The sequence below is a fragment of the Malus sylvestris genome, chromosome 15 (genome assembly GCF_916048215.2).
Source record: "Malus sylvestris chromosome 15, drMalSylv7.2, whole genome shotgun sequence".
Lineage (NCBI taxonomy): Eukaryota > Viridiplantae > Streptophyta > Magnoliopsida > Rosales > Rosaceae > Malus > Malus sylvestris.
This window is the reverse complement of record NC_062274.1, coordinates 15,275,050-15,298,791: the sequence shown is the minus strand read 5'-3', so window position 1 is coordinate 15,298,791 and position 23,742 is coordinate 15,275,050. Positions and strand designations below refer to the sequence as shown.

Genomic DNA, 23,742 nt, shown 5'->3' with positions numbered 1-23,742 from the left:
ACGGCTGCATATCTGGGGTTCACGGTAAAACCGAGTGCGGTAACATTATAGTCGTAATTGAAGAATGCACTTCCTCATATGATTAATATCAACACTATAGTCGTTACTTGGCTTCTAGCCATGTTAGTGCCCACAATGGTGGGGTAAGAACCCTAATTTTCCAATGAATGAAAAGGAAACCACCATCTTCTTTGTGTCTTTGGTGCCACATATATTATTCCATTTGCTTTTAGAAAGTGGCGTTGAGTGCGCAGTTGACACTTGCAAAGGGCAGCTTATAGTTCAAGTGGCTCAAGAGTATTTGCCCCTGCAATCGAGATCCTATGTTAATTCTTTGCTTTATTGCTCGTTTTAACAACTTAAGTGCACTCTTTGAAGAAACACATTTGAATAACTATCGGAACTAACGTATGAATTGTAGCCCGGGTGACTGTCGTCACCGACATCAAAGAGCAAAATGTGAACGGAAGCTAATGCAATTGATATGGAGGAACAAGTACAATTAGCATATTTATTCGAATTTGGAAACAGATGATATACAAGCATCATCTCTCACTAATTTCACAAGCACTCATACAACACATTTTAAGAAAACACATTCTTGATAATTAGCATCGAAGCGAAGCATACACACAACAAAAGATGGGGCCGCGGATTGCTCAGCGGTAGTTTCGGTAGATGGGACTGTACATGCAACTCTCGGCATACTTCAGAAGATTCTCAGGACGAGGGAGACGCGTAGCCACCCCTGCAAAAGCATAAGATGAAAAAGAGTTGCATGATGCATGGAAGAAATGACAGTTTTTTCAGTTTGAACTCCGATAACACCAAAGTAAAAAAAAGAAGAAGAAGAATACTTACCAAGGTCATATGCTTTTGCAGCTACATTAGCAGCTATTTGGGCAGAAATCTTTCTGATGTTTGACAATGGTGGATAAATCAGCCCCTGTGCAAAATTCTCCTCAGAAACTAGCCCCGCCAAAGCTTCCGCTGTTTTTAGGAGAAGAACCAAAAATTTGAACAAATGGTAAACGCAAAGTTGGAATATGCGATACAAGTTCTACTTTCCATGCTTTCTCAAAATTAAGTTGTTCAAAATCTGCCATCTACTTACAGGCTGCCAGAAGCATGTCATCGTGAACACGGATTGCTCCAGAGATAACCAAACCCAGACCGAATCCAGGAAAAATGTATGCATTGTTGGACTGAATTAAGAAGGACGACAAAAAAATCTCAGTTATTGATACTCAAACCAATGTTTTTAAAGTTGGTCTTCAAACTACAAACTACATTTGCATTACCTGGCCAGGAATGAAAACTTTGCCATTGTACTCAACAGGATCAAATGGACTTCCGCTGGCAAAAATTGCGCGACCCTTGGAAATGGAAGCCAGACAAGAATCACGAAAGAGAAATTACTTCATTTGTCCTCAATCAAGTAACAACAGATTAGATGTGAACGTAATTGTTATACCTCACTGTAAGTATAAGCTTCTTCAGCGGTACATTCAGATTGTGATGTTGGGTTGGAAAGAGCCAAAATAAGAGGTTTCTGCAGCATTCATGTCTTGATATCAATAAAACCGGTGCTGAAATTGTTACGCCCATATACAATAAGATATACACGGAAAGGGGGTAAGAGAAAGGAGACGATTACCTCATTGAAGGACGAAACTGCTTCGATCACTTCCTTTGTAAATGTTCTTCCAACACCAGATGATCCGATAAGAACAGTTGGTTTAATTGCCTGATGAAGTATGAATGTGCGATAAAAACCGAGACTTATACAAATTTATGTATCTATAAATATATCAGATGATTGACTGATTCAAACCTTGACAGCATCCAGAAGATCCTTAACAGGCTCATGTTCATGAGCCCAAGGCTGCTTAAAATGTTGAAGAGAATCTTTACGAGAGCTAACAATCAATCCCTGCAAGACAATTCGTGTGCTGCATTAAGTATGTGAGAGGCAGTAAGAAAATTTGATAACGGACAGTCAGAATCTTGATCGAGCATGCTACCCACCTTTGAATCAACAAGCCAGATCTTCTTACGGGTCTCTTCCACAGGAACTTTTGTCTACAAAAGATAAACAGAAGGCCATTGATCAATCATGTCTAGAAGTTCTTTCCATCTCCCGAATTGGCATGCCGCATGTATATGATTTTAAAAAGTAAATACCTTTTTTGAGATCTCAAGAGCTATTAGCTCTGCTATACCGGTACCAGCCTACGACCACGAAGTAACAGTAGGATGAGAATTATAATTTAGAGCTAGACTACTCTTAATTCTCCACCAATCTGATGTAGTAAAGATACAAATTGACAAATATATTAACAGTGTCTTACTTCGCCGGCACCAAGGAACAAAAACCTGTGCTCAGACATGGAACCACCTATCAATTTAAGTGCTGCCACAACTCCTGCAAGAACTACAGATGCCGTCCCCTGATACAAGGAAACAATGATTCAAAGGGCAAAGAAACAAGGTGTACCTAACCTAAAGGCTATCGTGCAAGCTCCGTCAGTTACTTAATTTGTACCTGTATGTCATCATTGAAGACGAGATGAGATGTTCTATATCTGGACAGCAGCTCGAAAGCATTGTGGTTTGCAAAATCTTCAAACTGCACATTTCAATATAAAGGGACTAGACAACCTCAGAACTACGTGAAAATTTATACCCCAAAAATCTGATGAGTAGATGATGTAACATAAGAGGTAACCTGTACAATAACTTTTTCGCCATAGTTCTGCTTGACGGCACTCATGAACTCTTGTAAAAGATCCTCATACTCCTGCAAGTACGATCAAAATCTCTCACATTAAGTTAAGCTGTATAATTCTAGATCATGCACGTAAATTAACAAGAGACTAGAGTAAGGGAAACCTTTCCCCTTGTCCTCTTTTGTCTGAGTCCGATGTAAAACTCATCCTCCAGCAACTGCTCATTGTTTGTCCCAACATCAATCGTCACAGGCAAACACTGCAGAGAAAGTCCATGTAATTCTTGGTTAAAATGAATAAAAACGCTATGACATCAATGATTTGCAATGCAACCACTTCAAGTGTAAAAAATGATTGGTAATTAGTAAATAGGAAAACGCTTACTGCTGAGGGGCGAACTCCTCCAAGTGCCGTGTACAAAGCCAACTTCCCTACGGGAATTCCCATCCCCTAAAACAAGTTCAACAGCGTCATGTGAGGGCAGGTAACTATCCATTTTCATTGTTATTTAAAAAAAAAAAAAAGTTCTTAAATCAAAGGGAAGATGCTTCCAACACCTTACCTGACAACCGAGGTCACCAAGTCCCAATATACGTTCACCATCAGTCACGACAATAACCTGAACAGTCCTTTCAGGCCAGTTCTTCAATACCTCTAGAACTTTACCCCTATAATGTTCAAGGGATTTTCACGTTAAGTTTATGTTGAGAGAAATGAAAATCACTGTGCAAATAGATGTTCATACTTCTCTTTCAGACTAATGTATAGACCCTGAGGGCGCCTGAAGATGCTTCCGAATTTCTGGCAAGCCTCACCAACAGTCGGAGTGTAGACAATCGGAAGTAATTCCTCGACATTATCAATGAGCAGTTTGTAGAACAGCCTCTCATTCCTCTCCTGTTAATCAAAGAAAACTTGAATGGTCCTCTACATCTTTGTTTCAGCAAAAAGTGATTAGGCAAAATGTAAGCAGTAAACCCCTATTGTCATTTAACACATTTGAAAGTTTGAAACACCGATCAGTCACAGAGTACAAGTCCAACTGCACATGTAAACCCGAATTCAACCTTCAACAAAACCAATACTGGTAAAAGAAAAACTACCTGGAGCTCCGTTAACGCCATGTATTTTTGCAGCGGGACTTGATATTGTCGGATAGTGTTCATCAACTTCCTCTCCTGGTTAGCAAATTTGCAGTAAAACAAGAAAAACCAACGGTTAGATCAAAATTCAGCATTGCTATACCATGCATAAATTAGTTACGAAATGCACTAAAGTTATGGACCTCGTGAAACCAAAACTCCCATACCATGTTAAAATACTCGAAAAGTTTAAGCCGTTAAAAAATGAACAACAAAGCTGTTGAGAAAAAAATTGAAACCTGGAGTTGTTGAGAAGCAGTTGCTGGAGGCAGAAGGCCACGCAAGTAATGAGCGTCCCTCTCTTTCTCTGTAAATGCAAGCCCTTTATTGTATTGAGGATCTCTCAGCAAAGAATATCCACTGTGTCAAAAACCCACCAAAAATTTAATAAAATAAATGTAAGTACTGCAGCCTCGACAAAAAAAAAAAAAAAAAAATGTAAGTATTGCAGTCAAATTCTTAATTTAAACCAAAATGTGATGCTTGATCCGATTGAGAATTCCTAAGGTTAATACTATAAAAATTTTGGAAGTTGGCCAAAATTATTAATTTACAAATCTCAATTGCTAAACTGATCAAAATCAAATATTGACGATAGACTGATCAAATATTAACTGATCAAATAATGAAAAGTGATCGTGATGATATATTGATCAAACATTAACTCACAAATACTAAAAAGCGATCATTTCCGCCGTTGAAATTTGTAACTCGGTTGTTTCCCGAAAATCAAGAAGAAAATAAACAAACAGCATCAAGAAGAAAATGAAAGTACGAAACCAAGACGGTAAAAAGGTAAATTGATGAAAGAGGATGACCTGGCAACGGAGTAAGTCCAGGGGGTGACAAGTTGGTCTTCGGTGGCAGTGTCCTCACCATAGACATCCTCAACGCCGCCGCCGACGGTGGACTTGGGGTCGATCTCAACCGTAGAATCCGTGACCTTGCTCGCCATTCTCAACGGCCCAAGTAATAACTTAAGATCAGATTCAGCACCAACCTTTCTCAGTGACCCTTTGAGCTCAAAAGCGCTTATCAGAGAAGCAGAAGTAGGAGCACAAGAAGCAGAGGCAGATGGAGTGCTCTGTTTTAATACTAAAAGAAACTACGAGCGCTGTAACATTCCCACATATACAAATCGAAGACTTTGGCTTGTTATTACATGGAAAGTCAAATGGTAAAAAGAAAATTAAAAGGGTAGGGGTCGTTTTCGATTTAACTAATCAATCATTTTCTCTTTCCTGAATTATTGGCAGAAAAGAACGGAAAAAGTAACGGGGGAAGGGGTTTAAAGTGTGAAACTACTTTCTTTAATATATTAGTGGAGGTGGTGGAGTAGATGAATGATATGATTGATTTGGATGAGTGGGTTTTTTCTGAGGCAATGCATCAATGAGAAAAACTATCGAGGGAATGGATAGGATAGGAGGAGAGAGAAAGATGGTGGGAGTGAGAGGGAGACAGAGACATGAGATTTTGTCTGTGTAGAGAGGAGGACAGAGAGTTTTATATGGAGTGAATCACTTGGATAATGAGATTTTAATACACATGTCCATTGCTGTCCGTCAATCATGCAAGTATTCTAAATTACTATTTGAAATTTTTTATTTAAATTCATGTAACTTCTTTCTACATCTACTTAAATTTTAAATATTAATTGTTATTTTTATCCGATTGTATAATTACTATTATGCATAAAATAAAATTAATAATAAAACTCAAATTTCTCAATAAATCCACCCACTATAATTAAACCCTACCATCTCTCTTTATTTATCCATAAGCTCATTCTGCCTAAAACTCTAATAGCTCTTATAGCGAAAGACAAGTCTTTTTATTGATGGATGGTGATTTTAAAGTTTTGAATCCTCTAATTAAGATATGACTCGATTTATAAAAATTTTATTTGTTTGATTTCTAATCTTTTTAAAATTTAAAAGATGAGTATTTGGGTTTTCAAGGTTTTTTCATGAATCTTCCCTAGTTCGTTAAACTTTCTGCAACAATTTCAACAGCAAGTTGTTGCAGACATTCTCCCGGTATTCTTTGCAACCCAAAACACCAAAAGAACTTACAGACATTGCAAGGACTTTTCGATTCCATTTGCTTTTCTTTGGGTCAAATTTCAAACTTTTTATATTATATTTTTATTCTTTTTCCTTGCTGCCGCCATCTCTTCCCTCCCCATCTTTTCCTTCCTCCCTCTTCCTAAATTTCTGGTATATACACAAAATATCTATGTTAAAGTTAGTGGCTATGATTCTTAATATTTAGGCTTTTTTTTTTCCAGAATTTTCTCAAGGCTCCGGCGTTGTTTGAACTCGTATTCATCCAACATATAAAGGGGGTTTAGTAATTTCTATTTACATCAATTGGCACCAAAGTCGTACGAGAGTTGGAAGGAGAGGGAAAATGAGGCTGAAGAAGACAGAAAAGGAGCTGCGGATGCGATTCGAGGTGATGAATACGTGTATGTCTAATGGACTGATGCGATGCAGTGCTGGTGATGTTAATGTGTAAATTGATGAATTGATCAAAGAGGTTTACAAGTTTGATTAGTGTTGTGTCTTAGCTCATAGGTTGAGATTGAGTAATCAAATTGTAATGTGCTAGCTAAGTCTCATAGGACTTGATAGTGGACAAGTGTCGTAATCTAAGCAATGTAAATGGATGGTTGCGATTGAATTGAGGATCTCTCTCTCTCTCTCTCTTTACCAACGGTTATTTTTGTTGGTATGCGTGCTCTCATGTTTTGTAAGCTCACTCTTAGAAATAGATGAAGAAGTTGCAGAGTAACTCTTTCTAAATTTTCTTGCTTGAAATTCCTTGTTTCGGTTCTTCTTCTTGTCTGAGAAATATGCATTTTTCCTTCTTAATCGCTAACATTGCCTCAGAGCCAGGTTGGGTCTAAATTTCTGGGCATCGTGTTTGTTAAGGTTAAGCTCGGATTCACAGCAACAAGCTCATTGCAGTGATTCGAGCTCATATCTGTGATCGAGTCTAACATGGTTGGATTTGGAGGAGGAGAACTCAGAGTGCTAGTCTTCAATGGCGAGAATTTTGATTTCTGGTTAATCGAAATGAAGACCATTTTCCGTTCACACGAATTATGGGATCTGGTTGAAAATGGGTACGAAACTCTGACGAAGAAGGAGGAGGAGCTCACGAAGACGGAGAAGAAGTTGATGCGTGAGAATGTGGTCAAGGATGCTAGAGCAATCGGAATCATCCAAGGTGTCGTTTCAGATCAGATTTCCCGGAGGATCGCAACCCAGGAAAGTGCAAAGGCTACGTGGGACATTCTGAAACAAGAATTTGTTGGTAATAAGCAAGTAAGATCTGTGAAACTTCAAGGTCTTAGGCGAGATTTTGAATATAATAGCATGAATGATAATGATTCTCTCTCTGTGTATATTGCTAAACTGTTTGATCTGATTAATCAAATGAAAAGTTATGGTGAAGATTTGAGTAATCAAAGAATTGTTCAAAGTTGTTAATCAGTCTACCTAAGTCTTATGATAGTATTGTAGCTGTGATAGAGAATACTAAGGACTTAGACACCATAGATGCACATGATGTTGTTACTATCTTAAAGGGTTATGAACAACGGCTTGATAGACATGGGGAAAGTAGTATGGAGAAAGCATTTGCTAGTTTGAATATTGCATCGAAATCAAATAGGTTTAATGGTCAACCAAACAGTAGCAAACACGGGAAGAATTTTAAGCCAAAAGGGAAACAGTGGGGAAACAAGGTTGAATGGGGAAATAAGGCTAGTTTTCCTATGAAGAATGATGCTAATAACACTGGAGATAAGTGTAAATTTTGTAATAGATTACACTATGGAGAATGTTGGGTTAAGAACAAAGTCAAGTGTCACAAGTGTAACAAAATTGGTCATATTGCAAGATACTACAATACAAACAAGGCTGTGCAACAAGTGAATTTTGCTAATCAGGTAGAGGAAACTGGAAATCTATTTTATGCTAATCATTCAGGGGAAATGAAGAAGATAAGTGATGAATGGTACATAGATAACGGATGTAGTAATCATATGACATCCAGGGAAGATTTGCTTGTTGACATTGACAGAAATGTGAAAGCCAAAGTTCAAGTAGGCACTAGAAATTTGATTAAAGTGGCTGGAAATGGACACTGATCATTGAAACAATGAAGGGCAGAAGATACATAAGAGAAGTAATGCTTGTACCTGATATTACAGAGAACTTGCTCAGTGTAGGACAGATGACAGAGCATGGTTATTTTCTTTTGTTTGGAGATAATAAAGTGGATTGTTTGATGACAGGTCTCTCAGAAATCCGGTGGTTAGTGTGAAACATAAGGGAAATAGATGTTTTCCTTTGATTTTTAGCATCAACAAAGAACTTGCATTGAGAACAAATGTGCATGGAGATGCAAAGATGTGGCACAAAAGATATGGACATCTAAATTTCAGGAGCATCAAGCTATTACAAAGTTAAGGAATGGTATTGGGGCTGCCTGAAATCCAAGATAGTAATGATGTATGTCAAGGTTGTGTACTTGGGAAACATCATAGGGAGCCATTTTCAAAGGAGATCACATGGAGAGCACAGGAACCATTGGAACTGATACATTTGCATGTATGTGGACCTATGAAGGTTCCAACCACAAGTGGGAATAGATACTTCCTCACGTTCATTGATGATTATTCACGAATGTGTTGGGTCTATTTTATGAGGAATAAATTAGAAGTATTTGGGATATTTAAGAAGTTTAGAGCAATGGTTGAACTGCAATGTGGTTACTCTTTGAAGAAATTGAGAAGTGATAGAGGTGGAGAATTCACCTCCACTGAATTTAATGCATTTTGTGAATCAATTGGGATGGAAAGACAACTCACTGTGTCCTATACTCCACAACAAAATGGAGTGGTAGAAAGGAAGAACAGGACAATAATGGAAATGGTCAAAAGCATGCTGCATGAAAAAGATTTACCCTACAAACTATGGGGAGAGGCAGTCAACACTGCAGTCTACTTATTAAATAGGTGTCCTACAAGTGCATTAAACTGTGTCACACCATTTGAAGCCTATAGTGGAAGAAGACCAGGGATTAAACATCTCAAGGTATTTGGAGTTGTATGCTATTCTTTAATACCTGGAGATTTGAGACATAAACTGGAAGCATCAAGTGTAAAAGGAGTTTTTATTGGATATGGAGCTTGTGAGAAGGGATATAGAATTCTAAATCCAACCACAATGAAGGTGATTGTGTCTAGAGATGTAGTGTTTGATGAGAATGGGAAGTGGGATTGGGAAGAAAACAAAGTGAGGGAAATCTGTGTTCCTCTAATTCCATCTGAGTTTAAAGAAACAAATGTTAGTGAAATTGAAGAGTCTACCAGGATATCATCTCATATTTCTTGTGAAAGATCAAGAGCTCAGGGTGCAAGTGTACAAATGCATCCAGTGGATACTAAAGCATTTGATTCAACACCTTTGAAATGGAGAAATCTGAGTGAGGTATATGAACACTGCAATATGTGCATTGTTGAACCTAAAAGCTTTGATGAGGCTGCACAAGATGAAGCATGGAAGGCTGCAATGCAAGATGAAATTAATATAATAGAGAAAAATCAGACCTGGAACTTGGTGGATAAACCATTTGACAAGCCAGTGATTGGAGTAAAATGGATATACAAGACAAAGCTGAACTTAGATGGATCTGTACAGAAACACAAAGCAAGGTTGGTAGCCAAGGGATATGCACAAAAGCCTGGTGTGGATTACAACGAGACATTGCTCCTGTTGCAAGGTTGGACACAATAAGAACATTGATTGCTCTAGCTGTAAAGAACAATTGGCAGCTATTTCAACTAGATGTTAAGTCTGTTTTCTTGAATGGTGTACTCCAAGAAGAGGTGTATGTGGATCAACCAGATGGGTTTATTGTAAAAGGAGAAGAAGACAAGGTGTACAAGTTGCACAAAGCTTTGTATGGACTGAAACAAGCACCAAGGGCTTGGTACAGTGAAATTGATGCTTATTTTGAAGAGTGTGATTTTAATAAGAGTGATAGTGAAGCAACTTTGTATACAAAAAGGGAGAAGGGTAAAGGAATACTTATTGTGTCAGTTTATGTTGATGATATCATTTATACTGGTAGTAACATTGAAATGATAGAAAAATTCAAGGCTGATATGATGCATAAGTATGAAATGACAAATTTGGGTTTGTTGCACCACTTCCTTGGAATGGGGGTTATGCAAACTGAACACAACATTTTCATTCATCAAAAGAAGTATGCTACTTCTTTACTTAAAAAATTTGGATTACAGGATTGTAAACCTATTAGTACTCCACTTGTTCCAGGAGAAAAACTGAGAAAAGATGATGATAGTGAAGCTTTTGATGCGGTTCAGTTCAGGAAAATTGTTAGTAGTTTGTTGTATCTTACTGCAACTAGGCCAGATATCATGTGTGCTTCTTGCTTATTAGCAAGGTTTATGCACTACTCAACTAATAAGCACTATGGAACTGCTAAAATGGTGCTGAGGTACATACAAAGAACCTTAGACTATGGTTTGGATTACAAGAAAGGTCAAGGTGCAATGCTGTTTGGATTCTGTGACAATGACTGGAGTGGATCCGAAGATGATATGAGAAGCACTTCAGGATATGCATTCACTTTCGAAAGTGGGGTATTTTCTTGGTCCTCAATTAAGCAACACTGTGTTGCATTATCCACAGCTGAAGCAGAGTACATCAATGCAGCGGAAGCTACTGCACAAGCAACTTGGCTAAGGTTTGTGTTGGAAGATTTTGGTGAAACACAGACTGTGGCAACACCTTTGAATTGTGATAGCACCTATGCTATTGCAATCACCAAGAATACTGTCTTTCACTAGAAAACTAAGCACATCAACCAAAGGTATCATTTTATCAAGGAGGCTTTGCAAAATGGAATCATCAACTTAGTGTATTGTCCAACCAATGATCAAGTAACAGATATATTCACAAAGGCACTGGCCAAGGAACAGTTTTGTCATCTCAGAGAGCAATTGGGAGTAAGATCAATTCACAATTTAGGAGAAGTGTTAATGTGTAAATTGATGAATTGATAAAAAAGGTTTACAAGTTTGATTAGTGTTGTGTCTTAGCTCATAGGCTGAGATTGAGTGATCAAATTGTAATGTGCTAGTTAAGTCTCATAGGACTTGATAGTGGACAAGTGTCGTAATCTAAGCAATGTAAATGGATGGTTGCGATTGAATTGAGGATCTCTCTCTCTCTCTCTCTCTCTTTACCAACGGTTATTTTGTTGGTATGCGTGCTCTCATGTTTTGTAAGCTCACTCTTAGAAATAGATGAAGAAGTTGCAGAGTAACTCTCTCTAAATTTTCTTGCTCGAAATTGCTTGTTTCGGTTCTTCTTCTTGTCTGAGAAATCTGCATTTTTCCTTCTTAATGGCTAACAGGTGAACCCCTATAATGGGGTTGTTGCTTTGGGTCAATCACTTGGTATAGTTTTCATGTGGAAGCCTACAAGCTCTGGTCCTTTACTTAGACTTCTGTGTCACAGGGAACTCGTCTCTGCAATCGCATTCCGCCATAATAGCATCTCATGGTGAAATATGGGAAAGAGAAGAAAATTAAGCTTTGGGACTTGAGGATGAACGCTCCAATACAATTTAATGTCATTATAATTGTTGAAAGTGTTGAGTATATTTTGGCCTCTAGAGTCAGCTACCATGTTCTCTAGGGTTAGTCTTTTCCTTGATTTAAGGGAGATGATTGATTGGTGAAAATTGTTGTTGTAAGGCTTAGACTAGGCTACTTTCTTTTCCTTGATTTAAGGGAGATGATTGATTGATGAAAGTTGTTGTTGTAAGGCTTTAGACTAGGCTAGTTAGCTTTGCTTTTTTCTTTGTCTTTGTCGGCTGCTTGTAGTAGCCATTTCACATTTCTTTCTTCTTTCTTCTTTCTTTCTTTCTTCCTCCATCCTTATATATACCTGAACCATTGTACATTAAACTTATGAAATACATTACAAATTAAAGCCATAATTTCTATAATAATAGTGCAAAAAATCATATGGTAGTAAAGATAAATTTTCATATTGAATTGGATTTGTGAGGGTATTTTAAGCAATAAATTTGGGGTTAAAGAATGTTGATATTTTAGTTAAAAATCAAATGGATGCAAAAAGTAAGTCAAGTGTAGACAAATGTTATATGAGTACAAATAAAATTCTCCTTACTATTTTCTCTTCGTTTTATCTTTTTTCGGTTCTCCTTTTAAATTATATTATCGTACTATTATTTCTAATTAATTGTTAGAGACTAATTCTACAAATAAAATGTATTTAACAGCTCGATTAACGCTCTTAATCTTTCAATTTTTAACTGAATAATATGGCATGATTATTGTATAATAGTTAGATGCCGAAATGATTTCGAATCTGGTTCCTTTTGAAAAGGAGAAATTAGAACCCCTTACTTTTTTTCAATACATTTTAGATCAAACATTGGTTCCTTTCTAAGATTTGATTAAGAGGCTTTGACCAATTGCCACATTTTTTAAATTACATATAATTTGTTTAAAGGCATCTTCACTTCACCTTGTAACTAATTGCCTACAATATAGGAAATTTTATTTTCCTGGTCCTTTAAACTCCTACGTTTTAATGATTCTTTCTATAAAAAAAATAATTAATTAAAGTAATTTAAACTTTTACATTGTTAACAACTTTTTGTATAAAAACAAAATTAATTAAAGTGATTCCTCATTATTAGGAAAAAAATAATAAAACTTATGTTTTGAAAACAAACGTACCAAAAATTCAAATGTAAAGTGTCAAGTTTGTGACCTTCGCTCGGTTGCTCCGATCATTAGTGAGGATAAGTATGTAAAGAGATAGAGATAGAGAAGCAAACACAAGATGTATGTGGTTCACCCTAAATTTGGCTACGTCCACGAAGTAGAAGAGTTCTCATTAATAGTGAAGGGTTTACACGAATACATAGGTTCAAGCATAATCATCATTAGTGAGTTCTAATAACTAGTTTAAGTACAATAATGACATTAGGAATTAATTGTAGGAGAATGATCTTCTTTTATAGTTGAGGAGAGTTTCCAGTTTTCGTCTGCGGTCGATGTGAGACTCTATGAGCTTTATTCTGACGTTGACATATGTCATACTGTGATTGGCCTCCTGGTTGGAGAGAAACTCTTGTGCTTCAGCAGAGGTGCCTCAGCATGAACCCCTCAGTGGGTCCTTGAAGGTATTATGTTGACCGGTGCTTGGTAGTTTCGGGATTAGTCAAGTATGGTGCAAACATGTATCAAAAATTAAAATGTACCAAGAAACCAAATGTACCAAAAATTCAAATGTACCAAGAAGCCAAATGGACCAAAAATTCAAATGTACCAAGTAACCAAATGTATCATTATAATCAAACGTACTACTATAACCAAACGTACCTAATAACGAGTTTTGTTACATTCTATTTAATTTACTAAAATAAATATTTTAATAAAAATAAAACAATCTTAAATCATCATAATAAGAGATGCATAAAAATAGGAGAAAAAAAGGGAATGCTAATTAACGTGAATAGACTTCTAGTGAAATAAAATTAAACACCAAAATTGTAAGGAAAATGTTTAATCAAATTTGCAAAAGAAATAGGTGTTTAGTTAATGACATTTAGAAACGAGACGTCTATATCAAAACATCTCTTTTGAAAAATTGATCATTAAAGAGTAATCTAAAAATTTAGCAACTCGGATATCATGCAAAATAGCAAGATGAGGATAAGTACTGAGAAGATGAAACAAGAAAGTTCAAATGAGAAAATTACTAACATTTCTCAACTAATAGAAACCTAAAAGAAAATTATTTTCCCTCTTTTATTTTCTTGGATGCGAATCACAATTAAGTTACTTTTGTATGTATGCATACCATTTCTTTTTGTAACTTTCATCATTTTTTTATTATACATACAAGTACATTATGATTAAGGTCTTCAACAGTTTGTCGAAAATTTTAATTTCACCAATTAAAATGGATTTAAATTCAGGCAACTTGATTCTTACATGTAGTAGTTGGCATTCTCATAAACCACCCTTTGCTTAACCATTTAAAACTTAAAAGAATAATACATCATTACACATTATTCTATTTTCTGTTTCTTCCTTTGTATTCTTCTACTTAATTTACTTTCTTGCACTGTGATTCCATCACACAACCACGTATCTTGAGACACCACTCACTACCACCAACTAACACAATTATTAACATATCACGCTTTCAAGTTGTCGGGATTAAAATTTCAGTAATCAATAGAAGTATTACTTTTTATATATTCTAACTAACTGGATAACGAGTCAAACTTTCATATCATTTGATAAGATTTTTTTATATTGAACTATTTAATTTCATCATTTGAATTTTGAGTTGCGTGTTTGTTTAGTTAATGTTAAGGAGATTAAAAATTTTATCAAATTTGTAAACTAAATAAGGTGGTGATTGATCATTAAATTATTATTTAAATATTGATTAACATACTTATTTCTTATCGGTAACATATCATTTAATTTAAAATTTTAATCTTCCTAACATTATCCGTTTGTTTAAGATAGGGCCGGCCATGACAGATATGCAGTGTTTGTCCAGTGAGTTTTCTTTTCCACGTGGTTCGCAGGAAACTGAGGTGGGTTTTCCAGATTAGGGCACGTTTGGATTGAAGCATGACATCTGGTGGAGATAGTTCCGATCACGTTCTTGCACAGGCGTCCTCTGGACATACACTTACCAAGGTCCTTATCTATCATATTCCAATTAGGGTTCAAACGCGAGTGTTTAATGTTTAATAGAGTGCAGAATGCAGATGATTTTTAAGCAAGTTATTTAGGATTGTGGAGTTGACTCCCTTGCATGATTGCATCCAAGTTTATTGATTAAACGATTTCAAATTTAGTTGATTTTAAAAAGTGATCTAGAAATAGATTATTCCGATTATCATGCAAATTATAAGATAAAACAAATGATTCAAAAAGTAAATAAAAAATAAACAAGTGAGAAAGTTGCTAGTATCTTCACTTTACGGTAGATTTTATTCTCAACATTTGAGCTTGTGATTCCAAACTAGTTAGGAATCCATGGTTGGGAACCATGGATTTATATATACAACATTTCTTGACCATAAACAGTCATTAAAGGCTAGCTAGATTACAAGATCCATTTCTTAGTTACAGAATATCCTTCAAGACAGCGGGTGACACCAGAAAAGGGCATGCATCACCTTGTTTGATCAAGTGAAGTTTGATGAGAGCTGACCCTGCAACTTTCCATGCAAACACGCATTTACTTACACCTGCACTCCTGGCATAGTCGTAACAGATATTATATATCGCGATCGCCTCGTCAAATATTTCACCCATCGGCCTTGTGCTCTTGTCGAAATCATCACCACCGTACAGAATCTACAGTCAGAAATCCGAATATGTTACTAGTTGTCCCAAATTGTTTGTTCATATTCAATTACGAACATGTATCTACAATCTCACCTCTCTATACTTTGTTATGACCTCCCCGGCAGCCTGATTCTTCCCCTCTCGATCATCATCTCGCAATGCCGAGGTCATGTCACGCCTGTACTGTTTGTATTGTTCCCTCCATTTGATCAAGCACTCCTCAGGGACTTCAATGTCGAAAATGGGAAGTTTCTTAACTTCTGAAGAGAGGTAAAGAGGTAGAGCAAGTTAAAACTATTATTTTCTCACGGGTCGCAAATATTAGAATACTTTTATCACCTTTGGTTGAGAGGTCGTCTGGTTGGTACTCGTTCACCCTGTCATAAATCGATCCTAAAATCGAAGTTGAACGGTATGAATTTTTCTTTTCCATGTAATGAGGAAACTTCGACACCTTCAAGTCTTTGGGAACTTCGACCTGTCGCTCACAAGTAAAAAACCAAATTTCAAGGCAAAGCCAGTCACTTGAAAGGATGAAAGTTGGGAGATTAGGGATTGCGCAAATGAGCCAGAATTTCTTTGTATGACCAAGCACTGGAGACACAAGTACAACAACAACAACAACAACAGAGCCTTTTCCCACTAAGTGGGGTCGGCTACACTGGAGACACAAGCGAAGCAACAAAAAATAAAACTAACCTTTCCACCCTTCTTTGGCGCATCTAGCGCATCATAGTATATATCAACCAAACGCAGTATGTTCTTCACCAAGTTCTCATCAATGCTACTATCTCCTCGGGTCAAGTAGCAATCCATCATGGCCAGCCAGCTATCAGCTGCCTCACTCATTGCATAACTGAGACAGAAGAAATTCTTCTGTGAACTATAATTGAAAGAGTTGTAATGTATCGCTAGAGAATGCTTGCTTAATTACTCCGACAACAAGGTGAGATTCACCGTCCATAAAATCAACCAGGACTAAATGTAATACAATTCAATTGCTACAAAACAAAGTCAAATGCCTACCTTGGTTTAAATCTAGTTGTCAAAAACAGATTTATGAGCTGCTCTTCTAGGTCTTCTTTCGAAAGCTTAGCTGGTTTGACACTGGCAGCTTTAGGAGCTGAAGAAGCCGGAACCCAAGGTTCACTGGGTTTGAAATACTCCAGTAGCTGGAAGTAATTCCGAATTTCCGGTCACAAAGTGTTACAAACCAAAACACAACTGGGTAGAAAGTAGAAACAGAACTTTATGCAACAACCAACCTGAGGGTTTCTTGAAACCCAGTAGAGATCACCATCAAAATCTCCACCACTTATTTCATCAGCTACAGAACGCGGACCTTTGCGAGAGAAAAATATAGCATACTTGGCATTTCCAACAACATCTTCTAACTCCTTCACATAAGTGGCCTTCAAAACATGAATATCCCCGAAGTGCAAACCTGGATTCCGATACACTAATACCTTGCCCGAAATTTGTCCGCTGTCACTGCATATATCGTTTCATTAGGCCAAAAAAATTCCATCAAAAGTATAAGTGAACTATATTCAGCGACTCAAAACTCTACATAGATGAACAAAACTAACATAGGATAGATAATCAAGAAAGGAAACATGTATAAGTAACAAATTTACAGAAATAATACAGTTACGGAAATCATAGACAATACATTTCAATGTTACACCATTGCTAGAGATATCAATTTCAAATATGCTATCAAATTCTTGCATGATTTGACATAACCGGGGAGGAAAATGGGCCAGAAATAATACATACAGGATAATGCAAACTTCGTCTTTCTCTAGAATCCCGGTTGGATCAGCTGTCCCCATCAAGTAATAGCAATCGGGAACATACAGTTTCCCTCTTCTAAGACCTTTCATTTCCTCTTTTATTAATATCGATAGACGATATTGCAAATATGATTCGTCTAAGGGAATACCGCATAGGATCATTCTTGCCGTATTGGAATTGTCATCAATCTCACCATTGTTAACGGCAACTGCAAATAAAAAAATGAATGGGGGAATCAAGGAACTAGAATGCTATTTGATCCACAAAAGAAATAGGATTCTAGTTTGTTATTTATCCCAAAGGCAGATAACAAGGTCATGGTAAAACTTAACACCTTTGAGTGCGGTACGCGCATTGCAGAAAACACTATGAGCATCTTCCAAAGCTCTCTCAAGTATTTCCAAGAAATATTCTTTTGGCACCCCTCCATGGAATAGAAGCGCAATTAAATTCCTCGATAAATATGACTTCCCAGGTAGAATACTGGAAGATAAAAACTGAAGTTAAGATGTTAATTAACCAATAGTAGTGATAGACACATTAATGCCCCCCCCCCCCCCCATTTTCCTTTTTCTGTGAACTTTGACGGCTTGAACATTAAAACAGGAGCCCTTAAATTTTAATGTGTGTTGACACCAGTTGCTCAGCAACAGGAACACAAATTATGCAAATATTAGTGTTAGTTGAAGGATTTACCTTGTTCCAACTATCTCTAATGCATTCACTGTTTCATTATCTGAAAGTTCTGGATCTATCTGAACTTTAACCATTGAAGGTCGAATCTGGACTGTTTTCGGTGGCAGCTACAAGGTTTAATATAGAAAATTGAAAATGGTGTACAATATGGTAAAACTAAGAGAATGAAGAGAAAACAACCAAATTAGCACATATAACTATTCCCAAAAATTTGCATAACTACTAGGCATAAACTTCTTATTATATTGTTTTACATCAATTTACTTCGAAAATGAAACAAATAATTTAATCAACGACGTTAGACTGGTGTGTGACCTCGACTTGAACAATACAACAAAATGTCCCAATTGAGATAATTCAATTAACAGTGAGGTGTTTTTTCATAAAGCTAACAGCATCATGTTTTCTATTCCATAAGAAAATGATAGAAACCATACCATTTTGTTGACAAGAAATGTTCCCTTGACAGCACAGCCTTTGTAAAACAGTCGGAACTGTATGAGCAAAGGCTGCAAGGAGGGAAGATAAGAGCAAAAGGAAATGAGAATATATTGCCGACCAAATATGTAAGTTTATCAGAATCTTGAAAAGATAAAAGCAATTGCAATACTCTACATCTACATACCGGTTCCCCGATTCTAGAACCTGGCTGTTTCTTTTCCAGACCGTTGCCATCAAGTTCATTATGATTCGGAAGTCTCTGATATCACAAGTCAAAGGATAAGCCATGAAAAGAGTAGAAGACTTTTGCACTTTCAGACTAGAAAATACTGAAAATAAAATTATGGGGAATAAGATTACTCAATTCTACATATTAGCTTAACATACGAAGTTCTAAGCTGTGTAACAAACTCTTCTTGCATAGGGCGATATATGGATGGACGAGAAGGCTGCATTTCTACTTGACTTCTATTTCTAACTTTGAAATATAAAATGACAAACCTCGATTTTTTGATTACTGATCCGCTTTCCATTGGATATGTTCTTCGGACAAAGTAAAGCCAAATCCTCAGATATAAATCCAGTGCCATCTGTATGTATAAGCGGTTTGTCATCTCTGTAAATAAGGTTACCAGATTCATCCTGCAGTTCACAGAAACAAGAAGAAATGAAAAACTGGGTTTTTAAATTGAAAAATGAACCAACAATATTCCTCATCAATATAATTCATTGGAAAAATAGTTTAAGAATCATACCCTACAATATTCCTCATCAACAAACTCAACATTCACAGCTGACAGATCTACTGGAAATCTGATTGTCTTTGACAGAATGAGCGAAAACCTGCACTTGAAACAAGGATGCAATTTAAAATTCATAAAGTAAACAATGCTTCAATATGACAAGAATAATGTCTGCATAATTCTTGTCACTATATACTAATTGAATAGAAATTGTTTGTCTGACCAAACAAAAAGAAGAAAAGAAGAAATGAAGAATCGAATTTGTTTGTGCTAAAAAAAATTTGCATACCTAGCCATGTAGGTGGGCACACTAGACACAGTATGCGCATGCATGAAAAGAGATCTTGCTTCATAAATTGTTCTGTTAGTTAACATATACCATACATCCCTGTCAATTGAAGCATCAGAGTCCATACGGACAAAATAACACTTCACGGGTGATGAAGTTGGGTTTTTTTTCTTTTCCTCTTTACCACCATCTTTGAACACTGAGTCATAACCGTATGCAGATAGACAAAGAAAAAACCAATGCTGTTAGGTTCCTCAACATATTGAAGTATGAAAATACAGGTTTAGATTCACCAGGAAAAAATGGTCTATGATAAAATTTGTTGATTTACCGATAGTACCCAAAAACTAAACCATGAGAAGAATGAAAAAGAATTCAAGAACAAGGGTTCCTCATACACAATCAGTAAAAAAGCATGGAGACGCATATCATCCTATGTTTGTGTTTACAGAAGGAGAATATAGAGAAAAGGATCATCAATACATCTTAAGATTGTTAACATGCATTATGTTAAGCATATAATTCATATTAAGTACTTAGACTTGTGAACTCAATCAAGAAAAGTACCCACGAGAAATATCTCAAAAATCCCTTATACGAAGGCATTAGAGGCGTACCAAAGAAACGAAATCGTCGCAACCCTACAAGAATCCCTTCTCTTGCAACCTTGCGATATGTAACATACTTATTATTGTCAGAATTTGAGGGACCTGTCCCATTCCCCTCATCAGCAAATTTCATCATTAAAACATTGTCGTCTCCTAAAACTTTCTGTAGGAGAGTTCTTTCTTTGTTTAGAAATGGACCCTGGAAAAAAACAGTCAAGGGAAATGACAACATATCACAAATGCAACGTCTGCCAAATGACAACATGGGCAATGGCAACATGAATACCATTAAAAATTTTGAATGCATATATTGGTACGTGATAGGATAACATTTAGTGCCCATTGCTGAGCTATTAAGATCAACACAAGTAAAAAGGATGTCCATTTTCAGAGCATGAAGATATATCAAACGCTACATTTTAAATTGTCAACTAAAATCCACCCAATCACCTAACCAATGATCTAGAAATTTGAAAACTAATCAGTAGTACTTGAAACACCCATAGTAATTACTGATATATACCACATTGTTAAACTTTTGCCTTTGTGTGTGTGTGCAAACTCATGTTTCTGATTATAAATATACTTCTGCCGGGGGAGGGGTGGGTGTTGAATGTACAGAACCTTGAATTTGCAACTCCCATCCAAAGAAACATAACAATGATAGAGGTGTGTTTTTCCAGAATCCCATTCAAAAGTCTGCAATACACCGAAAAAAGCGAAAAAGGACAAGAGTTAAGCGAAGATTATGGTAAAACATTAATTCACACAAGACCAAGAATCACAGAGGAGAGAGAGAATGATCATAATCACCAAACGGCGGTCTTCCTTGCCAATATAATTGCGACCCAAAGCTTCCCAAACTCTGGTCTCAAATATATGCATTGGCAGATCTTTCCAACTCCTAATAGTCTCCGCCGGTATAACACTTCCCAACTGCATTCTAAAGGAACCAAACAAACATGAAGACACCCAAAAGCAGGTGAGCTACAAAACCCAATAAGCAAATACAGAGAGAGAGAGAGAGAGAGAGAAACCCTAATATGCAACTAGACAGAGAGACCCGGTAAACAAACAGAGAGATAAACCCTAATAAGCAAACAGATAGAGAGAGAGAGAGAGAGAGAGAGAGAGAGAGAGAGAGAGAGAGAACAAACTTTGACATACCCTCCAGAGTAATTTAGAATCAGAAACTGTTTTCTGAATTCAAGTTCTCCCAAAGCTTCCAGCTCTGCTTCTGCATTGCCTATAGCCACAGGTTGCTCAACAGCTGAGGAGCAGCGATGATTGAGAGTCACACCTGCACCCCCAAGTCAACACACTCTCAGACATTCAGTCAGCCAAACCAATGGTCACAATCAACAGCATCAATCAGTCTGAAACCTTGGAATTGAGAAGCAAGGGAAGATTGCGAAGGAGAGGAGGAGGAATACTGGGTCTGACAGAGCCAGATGATGTAGCCGTTGAGAGTCTTAACTTCTTTGGCGCGGGCGATCTGACGGAGGAGCTCGAGCGCCTGCTTCTCCGTCAGAAAACTCAGCCTCCGCAAAACGTCGTCTTCTGGCCAGGGACGCTTTTTTTCTTCGCAAATTCGACGCAGCAGCTGCTCCACCGACTGCGGCAGGAAAATGTATGGTTGCGGTTGCAAATTTAGACCGCCGGCGGCGGCCATATATGACGGAGGAGGAGAGAAAGATGGGTTTTTTATTGAGACGGTGGAATCCGCCATGGCCATCTGTATCAATATACATAGGGTGATCGTGCAATCAGTCGTCGAGTTTCTGACTGAAAGGGTGCAGCTTTTTTTATTAGAAAACTAATGAAAAGTGTTTGAAAATTTTGAGTTTTATCGATAAGGACAAAATAAAGGGTAAAGTGAATAGTATCAGGATTGACTTTTTAGTGTAAAAATGTGGTTTTTCATTAAAATGAACAGTACCGGAAGCTTTTCATTAAAATTTCATTTTTTATTGGGAACCAAGAGATTTTGTCACTTGTTGACGGCAGGGATGAAATTTGAAAATCTCCAAGACAAGATGACCATAAGGTTGAAAATAGTCCTAAATGGCACATTGTTTCCAATAGAAGGTTAGGTCAAAGAATTCGTGGGCCCCACCAGGCCACAAAAGGAGAATCGGGCACCAGCCGGCCCCGGCTGGCCCAAACCAGTCAGCCCCGCCCGGTCCAAAGGTTTGAATCCCAAAGGTTAGTTGTTGATGCTAGTTAGCCGTTATATTTGAATTTTTTTTTCCAAATTTTTTTTTAAATTTAAAAATTATATATTTTTTTCCTATAACTACTTAAGCCATTAAACAACATTAAATAACATTAAGTAATATTAAACAATATCAAAAAACAAATCGAAATCCGAAACGTAAAATTATTGAGATTCCTTATCGACAAGAAATCTGCAAAGTTACTCACAGATCGACACGTGGCACTCGATCTTTGAAACGTAACATTATTGAGATTCCTTATCGACAATAAATTATTGACATTCAATCTCGAAAAATGATTAAAGTAGTTTAATTTAAGTAACCATATTAATTCAATTAAAATAATAAATTATATTTTGCCCTATGGTCTTTTGGTCCGTTCGGTTGAAGATATTTTTTGTCACAGGGCTATGTTTGGCTTATGGCACTCTGGCCCTTCGATTGAAGATGGTAAGAAATATGGTATGACACTGATCATTAAAATATTAATTTTTTGAATGACTATAGGACTAAAAGGAGTCATATGATCCTCCTTCGGTTAGAGATTACCTTACTAAAGATAATCCCCCTTTAAAATTCAATTCTTTGCAATTAAGAACTAAAGGGAGGGGGACCAGTTCAGACAGTTAATACAATAAAACCCTTGAGACAAAAGTAAAGGAAAATTAATGAAAAACGTTTAAAATTTTTAAGTTTTAACCATAAAGACAAAATAAAAAGTAAAATGAATAATACCATAATTAACTTTTTAATGTAAAAATATAATTTTTATTAAAGTAAACGGTAACAGAATCTTTTCATTAAAGTTCCTTAAAAATAAATCACAACTGAGCTATTGATTGCACATCAACAGCCTCCGAACGAACTGCATTGCATGTTCATCTTCCAAGGGACAACAAAATGCAAAGTTCTGTGTGGCACTAATATTCATTCTCCCAAGAAAATGAATAAATTGGCAGCAGAAACCAATCAACAGGTGCCAGAAATCAAAATTTAAAACAAAAAAATTGAAATTGAAATAAAGGTGAAATGTTTATATATAAAAAACAGACCTTTTGCTTCTCAGCTTCGATGTAACTCTTGACGCCAGGAACCAACCTGCAGTTTACAAAAATAAACAAAACCCAACAAATACAATTATAGATTATATCCAAATTTAACAAATAATAGCGGAACTGAGTGTTATTGTGCAGAAGGGTCACTCACTTGATGGAGCTCATGAATAACCCTAGGAGTGTGGCTTTGAGTCCCTTCTCCTGCAGGCCATGGATAGTCCATTGAAGCGCGGAAGAGACAAGGAGAGCAAAGAGAGCAGCAAAAACCAGAACCAGAGGCTCGTACTGCGACAACAACGAATTCGCAGAAGCTCTAACATCGAGCAGGAACGTTTTCACAGAAGCAGAATCCATGGTTGAATACACCGTTAAGTTGCAGCAGCCCAAGAAAACAACAATCTTTATATATAAAAAAGCAGTTTCAAATAAAGCCCAATTGTTTGTAGAATAGCTAAATGTGTTATAACAATCAAGAACGCCCCTTGACAAGAATTTAATAAGAAACTAATGTTGTTGCTGAGTAAGAAAATGCTTTTCACGAAAAGCCAATCAGCACTGATGGCTTTCT

The 23,742-nt window shown here is 36.7% G+C and overlaps 3 protein-coding genes across 5 annotated transcripts; 1 reads left to right on the top strand and 2 right to left on the bottom strand.

The window, feature by feature from the left end:
- Positions 1–460: 460 nt before the first annotated feature.
- On the bottom strand, positions 461–4,964 carry LOC126601561 (NADP-dependent malic enzyme). The gene is made up of 19 exons (XM_050268284.1): positions 4,690–4,964; positions 4,111–4,231; positions 3,833–3,907; positions 3,475–3,626; positions 3,292–3,397; positions 3,114–3,179; positions 2,893–2,988; positions 2,729–2,800; positions 2,546–2,629; positions 2,352–2,450; positions 2,185–2,232; positions 2,029–2,082; positions 1,835–1,933; positions 1,658–1,747; positions 1,475–1,552; positions 1,302–1,376; positions 1,115–1,205; positions 862–990; positions 461–748 (listed from the first exon to the last, which is right to left on the bottom strand). The coding sequence occupies exons 1-19, from the start codon at positions 4,824–4,826 to the stop codon at positions 660–662; spliced, it is 1,761 nt and encodes a 586-aa protein (XP_050124241.1). The 5' UTR covers positions 4,827–4,964; the 3' UTR covers positions 461–659.
- Positions 4,965–6,876: 1,912 nt separating this feature from the next.
- On the top strand, positions 6,877–8,030 carry LOC126602711 (uncharacterized). Its single transcript, XM_050269606.1, has 2 exons — positions 6,877–7,192; positions 7,402–8,030. Exons 1-2 carry the CDS (start codon positions 6,877–6,879, stop codon positions 8,028–8,030), a joined length of 945 nt encoding a protein of 314 aa, XP_050125563.1.
- Positions 8,031–14,943: 6,913 nt separating this feature from the next.
- Positions 14,944–23,742, bottom strand: LOC126601560 (probable RNA-dependent RNA polymerase 3). Of its 3 annotated transcripts, XM_050268281.1 has the most exons (21): positions 23,326–23,718; positions 23,172–23,217; positions 21,287–21,638; positions 21,071–21,203; positions 20,717–20,846; positions 20,528–20,602; positions 19,913–20,102; positions 19,296–19,494; positions 19,019–19,106; positions 18,765–18,905; positions 18,448–18,522; positions 18,260–18,331; positions 17,823–17,929; positions 17,461–17,609; positions 17,109–17,334; positions 16,595–16,820; positions 16,356–16,501; positions 16,029–16,185; positions 15,669–15,807; positions 15,423–15,589; positions 14,944–15,338 (listed from the first exon to the last, which is right to left on the bottom strand). In XM_050268281.1, exons 1-21 carry the CDS (start codon positions 23,526–23,528, stop codon positions 15,105–15,107), a joined length of 3,255 nt encoding a protein of 1,084 aa, XP_050124238.1. In that variant the 5' UTR covers positions 23,529–23,718; the 3' UTR covers positions 14,944–15,104. The 3 variants fall into 3 exon arrangements, with proteins under 3 accessions (XP_050124238.1, XP_050124239.1, XP_050124240.1); XM_050268282.1 differs by lacking the exons at positions 23,172–23,217; positions 23,326–23,718 and adding an exon at positions 21,882–22,028 and having other exon boundaries at positions 21,287–21,719; XM_050268283.1 differs by lacking the exons at positions 14,944–15,338; positions 15,423–15,589; positions 15,669–15,807 and adding an exon at positions 15,863–15,937 and having other exon boundaries at positions 16,005–16,185; positions 23,326–23,742.